This window comes from Priapulus caudatus, unplaced genomic scaffold (assembly GCF_000485595.1).
Source record: "Priapulus caudatus unplaced genomic scaffold, Priapulus_caudatus-5.0.1 Scaffold273, whole genome shotgun sequence".
In the NCBI taxonomy this organism is placed as follows: Eukaryota; Metazoa; Priapulida; class Priapulimorpha; order Priapulimorphida; family Priapulidae; genus Priapulus; species Priapulus caudatus.
In genome coordinates this window covers 61,468-74,568 of record NW_014577334.1, presented here as the reverse complement: position 1 = coordinate 74,568, position 13,101 = coordinate 61,468, and the positions used below count along the sequence as shown (strand labels likewise).

At 44.1% G+C, this 13,101-nt stretch overlaps 4 protein-coding genes across 5 annotated transcripts in view; 2 read left to right on the top strand and 2 right to left on the bottom strand.

Annotated features, from left to right (window-relative positions):
• Window positions 1-3,243, bottom strand: part of LOC106808406 (tubulin-specific chaperone cofactor E-like protein) — a 9,938-nt gene extending 6,695 nt beyond the window's left edge. The window contains exons 1-3 of one of the 2 annotated variants that reach the window (XM_014811121.1): window positions 3,156-3,243; window positions 2,362-2,537; window positions 1,769-1,914 (exon numbers count right to left, since the gene is read on the bottom strand). In XM_014811121.1, the coding sequence (XP_014666607.1) occupies window positions 1,769-1,914; window positions 2,362-2,503 (288 nt within the window). In that variant the 5' untranslated portion in view covers window positions 2,504-2,537; window positions 3,156-3,243. Of the gene's footprint in view, window positions 1-1,768; window positions 1,915-2,361; window positions 2,538-2,837; window positions 3,051-3,155 lie in introns of those variants that run through there. The other variant, XM_014811122.1, reaches the window with a different exon arrangement.
• A 9-nt stretch (window positions 3,244-3,252) lies between these two features.
• Window positions 3,253-7,358, top strand: LOC106808407 (RNA-binding protein 7-like). Its single transcript, XM_014811123.1, has 2 exons — window positions 3,253-3,456; window positions 5,570-7,358. Exons 1-2 carry the CDS (start codon window positions 3,364-3,366, stop codon window positions 6,422-6,424), a joined length of 948 nt encoding a protein of 315 aa, XP_014666609.1. The 5' UTR covers window positions 3,253-3,363; the 3' UTR covers window positions 6,425-7,358.
• Window positions 7,359-8,027: 669 nt separating this feature from the next.
• LOC106808408 (dolichyl-diphosphooligosaccharide--protein glycosyltransferase subunit STT3A-like) lies at window positions 8,028-11,531 on the bottom strand. Its single transcript, XM_014811124.1, has 3 exons — window positions 11,176-11,531; window positions 10,553-10,789; window positions 8,028-10,143 (listed from the first exon to the last, which is right to left on the bottom strand). Exons 1-3 carry the CDS (start codon window positions 11,456-11,458, stop codon window positions 8,525-8,527), a joined length of 2,139 nt encoding a protein of 712 aa, XP_014666610.1. The 5' UTR covers window positions 11,459-11,531; the 3' UTR covers window positions 8,028-8,524.
• A 1,206-nt stretch (window positions 11,532-12,737) lies between these two features.
• Window positions 12,738-13,101, top strand: part of LOC106808409 (zinc finger protein 600-like) — a 9,416-nt gene continuing 9,052 nt past the window's right edge. Inside the window, exon 1 of the mRNA XM_014811126.1 lies at window positions 12,738-12,748. The gene's annotated coding sequence lies outside the window, so the exon portion shown is untranslated. The remainder of the gene's footprint in view (window positions 12,749-13,101) is intronic.

The window sequence follows — 13,101 nt, the reverse complement described above, 5'->3', positions numbered from 1 at the left end:
TGCGCGTGTGCGCGCGCACACACGCGCTCTCTGATATATATTCTGATTAAGGATACTCTCAACCGTTTGCACGGGTATTGCTCTAATGAAGAGTAAACGTTTATTGACGAATCAATCGAATCAATCACTTGTTTTATTTATAGAGGAGATATATCTCTATGCTCAAGCCAAAAAATTTCATGAAATTTCCAGCACCTAATTATGTTACCACACAAATTTTGAATTTTTATGTAAAAATGGTATTTGGGATATTTCTCAATTACCAGAAAGAGTGAGGATACAAAATTTTCGCCACATGTTAAGCACAATATGTACCAAAATAGCGCATCAGGATTCTTCTTTAAGTTTCATATTTACTGAGAAAAATAATAAAAAAACTGCCTAAAATTCAAGTCGCACGTTTGAATTAAAAAATTTTGCGAATAAAGAGACATAACTCATAAAATACGGCACTTAATAACAATCCCTGACGCGCTTTTTTACAGCAATATGTTACCATTAAAACGAGTGGAAAATTAAATTATTCTGAGTTGTGATCACAGAGAAATATCCATTTATACATCGACTACTAAGTCAGAAATTGGAACGGAGAAATCAGCGTTTTTCTGACGTCAGCCGCGGCTCACTACACATGTACGCGGGCAAGCAAAACGCTCTGACAGTTCACATGTACCGTTATATGGATAAATGAGCATGTACACAGGTGGAGCCATCGAATAAAGTTGAAAATTAAAAATCCATAAAAATTTTCCTAAAACCTGGAGAGTATCCTATGTAAACAAACCAGGTTTACTAACCTGAGTAACAGCTATAGGTCAATGTACTAGATTCTACAGCAGCAACAAGATTGACAGCTGCCTAATTCCTTATAGCCTAAGGCCACCTCATGAACAATGTAAACTAGCTTTTATGCCCAAGTTGAAAACATGTTTATGGTAGCCATGAAGTCAATACTATCTTCAATTTGTTGGTCTAACAATGTCTATAATATAGTATCTTACATACTCTAAGCCTAAATATTGCTAGATCAAACACTGATACCTCCTTGAAACTGCATGGTGTCTGGACTATAGAGGTTTGATTGCACTATACATGTTGGCATGAATGGTGTGTCTATGTTATTTGCAGTGTGCTGCTAACACATGTGCACTGGTGTATGCTAGACTAACTACTACACACGTGTTAAGTGTCCCCCACAGAGGTACTATTTCCCTTGATTAGTACCTCAGTGGTTGTTCCCACAGCCATTTCTATTTCCTCTACCACAGCTGGCTTTGTACCCATTAACAGGTATGTGCCAGGCAGCCGTAGAGCTGGCACCTGTCAGCCTTCTGCCACAAAGGAGTTAGCAGCTGCCTATCACCATGGAAACTACAAGCTACCACATGTTAGCTTAATTAAAAATTAAAGAGCTAACTAGGTACAAGGCATTTACTGGCAACCTTATAATATGCATAAGCGCAGACCTTTGTGAATAATTATTTTCTGATCTATTGAATAGAATTTGGAAAAGTCCTTGTTATACAGCATGATTTCGACCACATGGATAGTAAGTATAAACAAATTACTAACAGTGCAGAATATCCACAATTGTTCTTTGGACACCTATGAGCCTATCACTACTATTAACGTGCAACCTGGAGCAATAGAAGATTGTAACATGTCAGAAATTTGAATGACAATAATAAAAAATAATCAGTTGGCAAAATGAAATCATTCAAAGGCACTATACAGAATACCATGAATAAACAATTAAGGAGTATCATACCTCAGATATATCAGTGATGAGGTTATATGATATGTCCAATTCCCTAACACCGCGGCAGAGCTTTGTGATCTCTTGTATGCTCCCTGCTTCACTAATGCCCTGGTTGTCCATCACAACAACAGGTGGAATTAACACCTCTCCATCCTCTGTGATTGCCAAAGAAATAACACTAAATTTACAAGCAGCCTCTGCCTGCAGGAAACGAGATGAACGCATACAGTGTCAACATATACTTGTCTTCTCTCTACAATTGTATGCAGGCCTGTTGGGAGACTAACCAGAAGCCACAAAGTCTGCACGGATATTACATTCTCAAAGGAAATGTTATTAGCAGGCCCTCTTATATTGCATTACAGGATGACTAACAAGGGTCTGCGTTTCTTGCTATCTAGTTTTAATTAATCTTGTAATGTCTCATAATTATTCAGTGTATATACAATGCAGCAGTATACGTACCCTTCGCTGGTTCTATTACAACAACACAGTTGGTGTTTATTTAAACACCATGACGATATTTAGAAGATATTTTCGATAATGACATGCACTTCAAAATATTTACACATTTCTAATCAACATTATCAACAAAATAATACCTCGTTTGCCAGGAGAACCAGAAATGAAAATCTTGCAGACAGATTCATCATGATTCAAACTATTCATTGCCTGGAACTTTTCTAGCATTGCTTTAATCAGGGATCTCCCTGATCCCATACTAGGAACGTTTTCAGCATCCATTCTTTGTTACGAAGCTGATGTATGATATAAATGTCTGTAACATATGAAGAAAAATTCTTGTATGTTATCACACAAAATAGCTCGAGCCATCTGGCACACCACATAATTATCACACTATTTGCAGAACTTTGCTAAACATGCACCTAAATATTTCCATAGTCGTTAACATGACTCTACAGCAATTCTACAAAGCCATGGTTGTAACTTGTAGAACTATCTCGCCAGTAACACGCTCACAACATAAGTAACGGCAGTACTAGTGGCAGTACATTATTACTTCATACTAAAAAAATAACCACGTAGCATGTAGGTCAAGAATAGATGACGAATTTACCATGTTGTATTCGCGTTAGGTTGCAATTTACTTTCGCCTCGCATCCAGCACGTGAGTCAAACCAAGGTCAGTTCACGCATGCACGCATACAGCGATGAACAGCTACAGCTGATCACCAATGCAACCAAGCAGAAACCCGCATCAGATAGCAGCAGATGCGAATGACGTTTTGCCATTTTACTCATGCAGTTTTTCATTATTTACAACATATAGAAACTTTAATAATCAAAGTATGCTTAATCTATAGTATATGTAGATTACTAATATACTGCACAGTATTACGTGATTCGCTTCAGAAGTTACGAACATAGAGGTTACCTTTGACATCCAGACAATGAAATTCTCCCATGCCAAGTCCTGTTTATGTTTGTAAACATAAACGGTGCTGCCGCCTGTGGCCCGAGAGAGGGCGCATTTATCGTTTAAATGGTGGCGGTGAAACCGCTTTTACAAATCTTGAACTTCAACTTCAAGTCCCCAATTGATATTTTCCACGACTACCCTCTTTTCTGTCTTCTTAGAGAAAATGGGAGATAGCGATAAGGACAAAAGAACAATTTGGTGTGGAAACTTAGCCAAAGATGTCACAGAAGAGCTTCTGTTTGAGCTGTTTCTCCAGGTATACCAATTTCCAATCGTCTCAGACTGGCTCTGCGACCACACTCCACAGGCACTTGAAGCGTTTCAACTGTAAACACACGCCGCCGCCATTGCGCGCACACTGACACATAAATATATAGCAGGTAAGAAAGCCGCTGCGCAAGGAATCGCTCGCACGCTCGCTTGATTACACACGATTACAACACGAAATACTCAACTTACGACTCCATCTTTGCTGCTACATTGAATGACAGTGTTCACTTGTTGTAGAAATATTAATGTCTCACTTCGAAACAGAGCTGCTGCCACGCAAAATCACGAATTAAATCATGAAATTCTCGCTGATTGCTAGCACTCGCTCGCGCGCGATTGCTAACAACCTTAAAGTACATGGTGGGAAGGCCGGCGCAGTTGCAGTTTGGGTAACACAACGTTGCTTTCCGCCTCCCATGTGTCTGCTTTCCCGTCAAAGCCGCCAGGGGGGGCGTTGCTATAGATACCATAGACGGGACCAACTTTCGTTACCTCTGCACGTTTTCAAGACAGTACATCGGAGTGTACAGTCTGATAGTTGGAGCATGGAGCGAGTCGAGTCGCCAACGCGGTCGCCGGAGGCATGCCTGTTCAAAAATGACGTCACGAATACGGCCGGTAGGGGATCTCCAGATCCCGAAGTTGTTACAACTCCTGCGCGGCAGTGCTAGCAATCGCCGAGAATTCCATGATTTAATTCGTGATTTTGCGTGGGCACAGCTCTGTTTCGAAGTGAGACATAATATTTCTACAACAAGTGAACCACTGTACTTCAATTAGCAGCAAAGATGGAGTCGTCAAGGTTGAGTATTTCTGTTGTAATCGTGTGTAATCAAGCGAGCGTGCGATCGAATTCCTGGCGCACGCTTTCTTACCTGCTATATATTTTATGTGTCAGTGTGCGCGCAATGGCGGGCGGGCGTGTGTTTACAGTTGAAACGCTTCAAGTGCCTGTGTCTGCGACTTGGATCAATGCCACAATACAATGTTAATGCCAATGATTTCTCCGAGAGAAAACGAAGAATACATTTAACATATAATATATAATATATATATATATATATATATATATATTATATATATTATATATATATATATATTATATATTATATATATATATATATAGTGTGTTTTGTCTATTTGCCGTTACAATGCTTCAATTGCTTGTTTATTTTCTTTGGCTTTGCCTCGTCAAATTTATAATGTTGTATAGGGGCCTACACAGCGGCCAGTGCCAACCACGGGCCCAAGGATAGAGAACATGGGTCCAATAAAACCAATGTGCCTAACCCTAACCCTAATTCTAACCCTAACCCTAATCCTAACCCTAACCATAACCCTAACCTATTAATATTATATTCAGGGTTTCTCCCAGGATGAAATTCAAACAGGGGGGAGGGGAGGGGCGTCCGGGGGCGTGTTTTTTTACCGCTACCACTAATTAATGCGTAGAATCGTCACCACACCATAGACGGTATTTGGGGTTCTTTGTATATATATAAGATAGCCGAGTCGTTGTGGGTGTGGGACAGGTTGACTGTTGTACTTGTGTATTGTCTCCAGTGCGATGCGTGGCACGGTAAAAATACACGCGCAGGGTGTCCTGGTCGAATGGGAATTCTTGACGATCGATTCCCTCGCTGGCAAACTTTTATTGTGGTGGAAGTTAATCGGGGCGGAGGTAATTTAAACGGGGCGCAACGATTGAAACAGGGGGGAGTTTTTCCAAACGGGGCGCGCGCGCCCCGTTTGCTCAATGTAGGGAGAACCCTGATATTGATATAATATTATATTTATATTGATGTAAATGACATTGGTTTTATTGGGACCCATGTTCTCTATCCTTGAACCCAACCGCGGGCAATTCTAATATAGTAATAACAAAGCTGGAATAATATAACATAAAGTTCAAACTTAATACAAAGCAAATAAAACATCATAAGATAATTATTGTATATGGCATGTAGTCATTCAACAGTTTATACATATATAGATGCACAAGATTTTCTCAATGATTGGTGCCGGGCTATGAATAGACCTGTGTTAATCTTAAATCCGGTCAGGCTGAGTACAACCTAACGTCCACGTTTATTCACCAGGCAGGCCCACTGGAATCGGTTCGCATTCCGAAAGACAAAGAGAGCGGACAAAACCGGCCGTTTGGCTTCGTCACCTTCAGAGATGACGTGTCGGTGCCGTACACGCTCGATCTCTTCAGCGGCATCTCGCTTGAGGGAAGGATGCTGAGGTTGCAGAGTCGCGGCGGGGGCGGACAGCAGAGCGGGAGTAACTCCCCGATCTGTGGCCAACCGCAGCGAAACGACATCCGCCTGCCTTATCGCGACGACGATCACGGCGGCCAAGGGTTACATCGTTCGTCCTCCTGCCCTGCCGATCTCGTCGGCAGCTTGCTGGGGAACTATCCCGGCCAGTACGCCAGTCAGTTTGTCGAGCGCAACGTGCAAACCCAGCAACAGTTGCAGCGCCACGACTCGAGTCAGCGCGGTCAGGATCCCCACTGGCGGCATCCGGACGATCGCGCAAGCTCGCGCAACGGCGGCTCGGCGAGCGCGCGAAGTTCGGCGTCCAGACAAGGGAACGTGCACAATCAAGACGGCGGCGGTCGCAATCCCGGCGGTTATCACGGTCGCCGGGCGGAGGACGACGTCATCACCCAGCAGAGGGCGATGCTGGAAACGTTGACGCAGCAGTTGAGAGAGACTCCGGCAGCCATGATTCAGGATCGCAGGAGAGCGCCGAACGATGGTGGCCGACAACAGACCGGTCGCAGCCACGGCCATTATGGACACAATAATGAAGGGCAGCAATATAGCAGTCGGGAGGGCGGCCATCATAGCAGAACGGGAGGAAGACACTATGGGGATAGGCGGGAAGAACGACCATATAGTAGGGAGCAAAGGGGAGATCTAACGCAGTCCAATCAGTACAAGTAGTGGTGTGCCGTCTGTTTTCTAGGGTAATTCGATGTTTAGCCAACATTGCTGCCACATCGCTAGATATATGTACATCACTCGCAAAATTTCGGAGAGGCGGTTGTTGAGAACGGGCCTCTTATTTATAAGTCTAATTAAATTTCACGCAAAACGTTTTATTACATTTAAATGTCAAAAATATATTTTATATTGTTCTATAGTTGATCTGTATGTGTCTTAAAATTGCATTCTGTTAACACAGTAACATGATTGCAGTTTTACTTTTAAACAGTTTACTTTGTGTTTGTCAATGTAAATATAGCCTCGTTTGAGCTCGTCAAGTAATCGGATGCAACTTGAATAATGATAAGCAGTGTCTAGATTACTACATAAATGGGTTTACTTGTGGCTTTTACTGAAGTGTCAGTGAGGACCGCCATCTGTGGGGAGAAACTACACTCAAAGATGCAAATTTTCAGATTTTTGAAATCAGTCTGTAGCCAGCAAGGAACGTTGTTTTAACTCTCTAAACATTTTATTAGTTTATTGGGAAAACAATTTCCTTCCAAATGATATATGACTAGCTGTTCGATGACAGTACAGGAGCTATAGTTTTGATTTCTAACTCATGATATCACATGAAAGTACCAGTGTATTTTGAATAATAGGGTCATAATGCAAAAAATCCTTATTTTGAATTAAAAGGTAAGGGGCAAATAAAAATTTCTTAATTTTGTAAGAAACAGTAGAATGGTCTGGGCGAAAATCTAGTTTTTACCAACACCTAATAATGCATGTATTATTAGCTCTGGTATTTATTACACTATTGAAAAACACATTGTTGGGAATTCAGAAGGTAAAGTAATACTAGCAACACTACATTGTTGGTCTATGTACAGCTGTGTACTGTTGTCTATTGTTCTTTTTTAATACAAGCAAACAGTTGAAAGTTTAATGCTGCTCTACATGATCAATTACTTTGTAAATGGTGTGCACATATACATCTTCACGAAGTGATATGAGTAGTGAACAAGGAATCTTCCAGGAAATCCTCTTGTTAATGTTCAGGGATGTATGTGAGGTTAGGCCAAAACAAAATATATGTGTGGTTATCGTTACATGCCGAAAAAAAATAGGGTAGGTAGGTAGGGAAAACATTTTATTTTCTTGAAATATTTTATTTACGAACCATGTCCGAAGGATGTGCGTTGTGCCTTTTTAAGCAGGAACTGTCCAATTCTTTTTTTTCTTTTTTTCTTTATTTTACTTTAAAGAAAATTGACAATAAAATGTTTAGGGTTGCTGGGAATAAATAGGGTCGGTCGGGAAACCGTAACCACACCTATATTTTGTTTTGGCCTTATGGCACAACGATGTGAGTGGCAAGTTCTGACATTGATATGGTTTTAGTTGACAATCTTATTGATTATGTTGACCAATTTTAGCAATGCAAAAACGCTAACCTTGCTGTAAAATACAGAAGTGAATCAAATATGAATCGCTGTCAACTGCCCAATGACACGTATTAATGTTGTTTACCTTTGTACATTTTTATAACAATTAGATGCTTAATGGTTGAAAGTAAGAAAAAAGATGCACGACTGAGTGCTGACTAAGTGTGCTCTATTTTTTGTAAAAATTTATTATTATTATGATTATGATTACAATTAAGGATATGATCAATATAGAAAAATTTAACACCCACTTTTTATTGTCGACAAAAAGACAGTACTCACACCGAAATAAAGCTGTGCCTTTTGCAATCACTGGTATTTTTCAGTTCGGACACATCTACCCATACATTGTTAATGCCACCCTCCTAATGCCAGAAACTTGTGCTTGACAAATTACGATGTGACCAGTTATGCTGAAATTTCATTGTTTAAACAACAAGACATGCCAAATATGTCTAGGTATTGGCCTAACGAATCAACTAGGCTAAACACGTGCTCAGATTTAGTACAGCCGACACCTATGGAAATTGGCAAGCAGTATTCAACACCTCACCAAAAACAACTATTCCCAGAAAGGAGACATGACAGACCATTGAATCTCTTCTCTCTCCTTGCAGTTACTCCTAAACAAAATGTACACTGACGCGCAAGACGACGACGTGCAGTGCTAGTTGCCTCGGTTGTCCAGGTCTTTGACTTTGTAGATGCGCACCAGCCAATGCTCTGTGGTGTAAGCCTCCTCGAGGACGTCCAACTCGAAGTCCTTGTTGCCGATCTCAACGTTGCGTACGCGGTCGTAGCCCGTCGGCTTGCCCTGCTCCGTGTAGACCGAGCCGAAGCGGTAGTAGCACATCTTGTACATCAGGCAGTTGAGCAGCGTCGGTGATCCCTCGCGATCGATGCGGAACTCGCCGGCGGGCGTGTAGTAGTCGTGCTCTTTGATGTGTGCGCCACGGTCCGTGCTGCCGCCAATGCGCACCATCCAGAGGAACTTGTTGATGTCGTCGGACGAGTAGCCGGTGAGGCCGCCGAAGATCACGAGGACGTAGTCGACGTCAAGCTCGCGCATTATCTCGTACGCCTTGTCCTCGGGCGACGCCATCGCCTGGCCGACGCGCGAGATGTGCGTGTTGTTCCACGTGTTGTTGTCGACGAGTATTGTCCGATTCGCCATCGCCGTTATCTGGTAGCCGTAGTCCCACCACGACATCACCTTCGCGTCCTCGGGCGTGTTGTGGCGCAGCCAGTAGTACGCCTCGCGGAAGTCGTCGAAGATGATGCGGCCGCCGTCGCCGGCGCGCGCCGCCAGCACGATGCTCGGCGACGAGTACGCCTCCGACGTCACCCACGTGCAGTGGAACGTGTACGTCACGAGGAAGAAGCTGACGAGCAGGATGACGCCCCACGCGACCTCGTTCTTGAACGTGTACGTGTGGTCGACGGCCTTCTTGCGGCCGGCGACCGAGCGCGGCCGCTGCGCGGCTCCGACTGCATCGATGTTGCCGAAGTAGGTGCCGAGCGTCGCCGAGACGGCGATGCCCGAGAGGATGCACATGACGGGCGCGAGCACGAGCATCAGCCGCACCATGACGCCGGCAAAGTAGATGCTCGTCACGCCGTAGATGATGATGAAGATGTTCGCGTCGGTGAGCTTCGTGAAGCAGAAGTAGAGGCCGGCCGGGAAAAGAAAGACGAGCATCTGCAGGTCGAAGTAGAACGAGCTCCACGTCGTCGGCTGGTGCTCGGAGACGGACGCGATGATCGGGATGTTGTTCTTCGCGTACGACGGGTCGAGCAGCGAGTAGAAGCGGCCCGTCCACGGCGCCACCTTGCCGCTCGCCGCCAGTACGCCACCGACAACCGCCGCCGCGACCGCCGTCGCCGTGAGTAGCGCGCGGAAGAGCAGCGCGAAGCTGTCGGTGCCGACGCGCGCGCGCACATAGTCGACGAACGCGTGCAGCTGGCAGAGACCGAAGACGCCGAGCGCGGCCATGTGCTCGCTCGACTGCACGGGCTGGAAGCCGACGAAGGAGATCTGCATCGAGAGCGCGGTGCCGAGCACGTAGACGGTCGAGTAGGCGACGTAGATGCGGTGCGAGAAGCGGCCGGTGCACATCAGCACGAGCACGTGCAGCGGGATCAGGTTGATGAGGAACACGTAGCCGCCCCACGACGACACCATGTAGAAGTAGGCGAGCGCGCACGCCGTGCTCCAGAACAGCGAGCCCGTCTTCACCGCCTTGATCCAGAAGTAGTAGGTGAGCAGCATGCAGAAGATCGCGATCCCTGTGCGACGGAGAAAAATCGGAGAGACTCGGTAATGGCCTGAGAATTCTACGAACGTCATTTGCCGGGGGGATGAGCGCAGAACCGGAGAAGACCACAACACGCCATGGTGTATACGCCACGCCAACGTAACCCTCATTTGTTTTGACCATTTAATTAAATAAATGTAAGGATTTTGAACAACTTTCCCGACCGCAGACAATGCTTCACTACACGTTTTCAGGTTTGGATGTATTCGACAAATGGTTATTTTAAGAACCACAATCTCTTTTACTTGCACAGAATTTTCATCAATGTATTTAATGACGATATTGAAACATCGCCCGAAAAATTTGAAGAATTTTCTCAGTCCCTCTCCTCGAGGAAACGTCTACGTCTACATCTTTTCCGCGCCTTTCTTCACACTAACCTTCGTTGTCGTACGATCCCGCCACCGATCGTGAGATGTAGCCGGGAACGATTGAGATCATGGCCGCCGCGACGAGACCAGACCCAGCATCCTTCAGCTCCTTTGTGAGCAGGAATGTTACGATGGTCGTCAGACTGGAGAAGAATGGAGCGAGGAACACGCAAACGTTCCTCACGTCCAGGGTGATGTTCATGTAGTTGAGGGCATTGTAGATGGCAGCAGAGGTCACCATAAGCCCTGTAGCACACGAAAATTTATTTAGTACAACGCCGAGTTTGCTACAATACGGATTGTAATAGGAAAATGGCTTTGAAAAACTTTTAGGAGATATTTTATTGAGAGGTATCTATCATTGGCTATGCGTAATGCAAGTGTGACACAGTCACTATTGCTGATCGATGCCCAGAAGATGTAACAAAGTCATAACACCATTATACATGCATTGAACAATATTGAATTATCACAGTTTTTGGTATTATTTCTCCAACAGGCACTATTCTGCAAAAAAACTATGAGTCTGTCTACAGTCTCTCAAATTTTTGTTACACAGATGCTATTTTTCTCTCCCCTTCGTTATTTGACGAGTTCCATTCAAATTCGTTCGGCCAAAAGGCGACGCTCACCTGGGTAGATCGTTCCCCCGATGATACGCCCGAGCGGATACCACGCCCGGTCGTCGAACCAGTTGTGGAACTTGTAGAAGCCCTCTTCGGCGAGAAAGCGTGTCGTCCGATAGTTGAAGTAGGGATCGAACTCGTGAATGACGCTCTCGAAGCGCAGCACAGAGAACAGGCGCGTCGCAAACGACAAGATGGCGGCGATCGACAGGATGAGCATCTTGATGAGCGTGTCCTGCTTCTCGTACGACATCCGGAAGAACCAGTTCTGGGACTTGTGCGACACCATCGTGGCCGATGAGCTGGTTCACGTTCTATTGTTTATCTGCCAATAAAAAGAAGCCGTACTTGGTTTTATTAAAATATCGGGTGCTTGCGTTATCCTGACTGTGTTACATCTATTTACGACCTTGCATCCTTAAAAACAATCTGCCATGTTGTTGGCAGTACATATGTATAGTAGTATGTACATGTATGCGGTAATCAATACACACGATTCACAAAAGATTTCTGCCATTTTTCAACCAGTCTGTAGTTAGCGTGGCAGATTTTTTAAAGAACGGCTACTTGCTATAGATCTATTATAGTTATTTTTTTATTTTTGTCATGCTTGACCATGTTTCATCACATAGACATTGATGTCAGTCTTGCTTCTCACTTACAGGGTGAGGTGTTGGTTATAGCCTTGACCTTGCATGCTGAAGCCATTTCTATAGTAAGTATTGACTGTATTTGATGAAGAGTACCCAGCATTACGTGGTTATCAGGCACGAAACATTTCCGCTGTTCGGCTGATTTCCGTCCATTTTAGAAATCCAGAGACCATTTCTGAGATCAGTGTTAATTTTTTTTTTTGGGGGGGGGTAAGAATACCTCCGTGGTCTCTGACGATCGCGTACATGTGAACACACTGTGACTCGGTAACTATCCGGAGCGCTCCTACTCGTATCATTGTCTTAATGTATGCTTGCTAACATAATGATAAAAGCAGAGTACGTCGAAGTACAGCAATCAACTGGTATCACTGTTCATTTATCTTATGTAGTGAGCATTGTACAGGCGGGCGGGGACCAATCTAATAAATCGAGCACCAGCTCATACTGGTCCTTGCTCGACTATAACTCCGCTTTGCTAATCTGAGGGTGCGGGTTTATCGTCTGCAGTCACCCTTGTAAAAATTGTTGCAATTTTTGTTGTGGGCATTGGATAGGTGAAACGAGTATCACTGAGGGCGTGACGGGGGTATATCCGACCCAAAATATTAAGTACAGACCTTCTGTTTGTCAATATCGCTTTCCGAAGACTTTATCTCCGTTTCAGAACTTTGTTTTCATGCAATAATTCATCCTAGTAAGAGTAACTTCGATATTTTTGGCCATATTCATTTCGATCGGCAAATGAAATTCACTTCCGGTAGTTTCGGGTTCACTCGGAAATAATTAAGATTAACCGAACCATAGATGGCGCGGACTATATTTGAACATCGGGAATAGCCGAAGTAACCGGAAGTGATTTTTATTGGTTGACAAATGTGAATGAAGACAGACCATTTTCGTATGATGTTTATATTTACCATTAGGTTAACAACTTGGTATATTCTTATGTTGTGGCCGCTACCATGACATCATAGCGTGCATGCACGTAGATAAATGATTCAAGTTCAGATTAAAGTAAGTTCCACGCAATAGGATTGTATATATCGGGCGCATATATTACTTATAAGTGCCACCTCCAAACTGGAGGTGGCTTTCCATGATTGAGATAGACACGGCCGCAGATTACTTGGGTCTGCGTCGGCTCGGACTATTGCGGACTATACAGCATGCAGCTGAAGAATGCGCAGCGGATACATTGTAACGATTGTTCGCGCTACGCACTAAAGTATTATATTTCTATGGTGTATTAGTTTGGCAAACACTGCTTGACGTAACC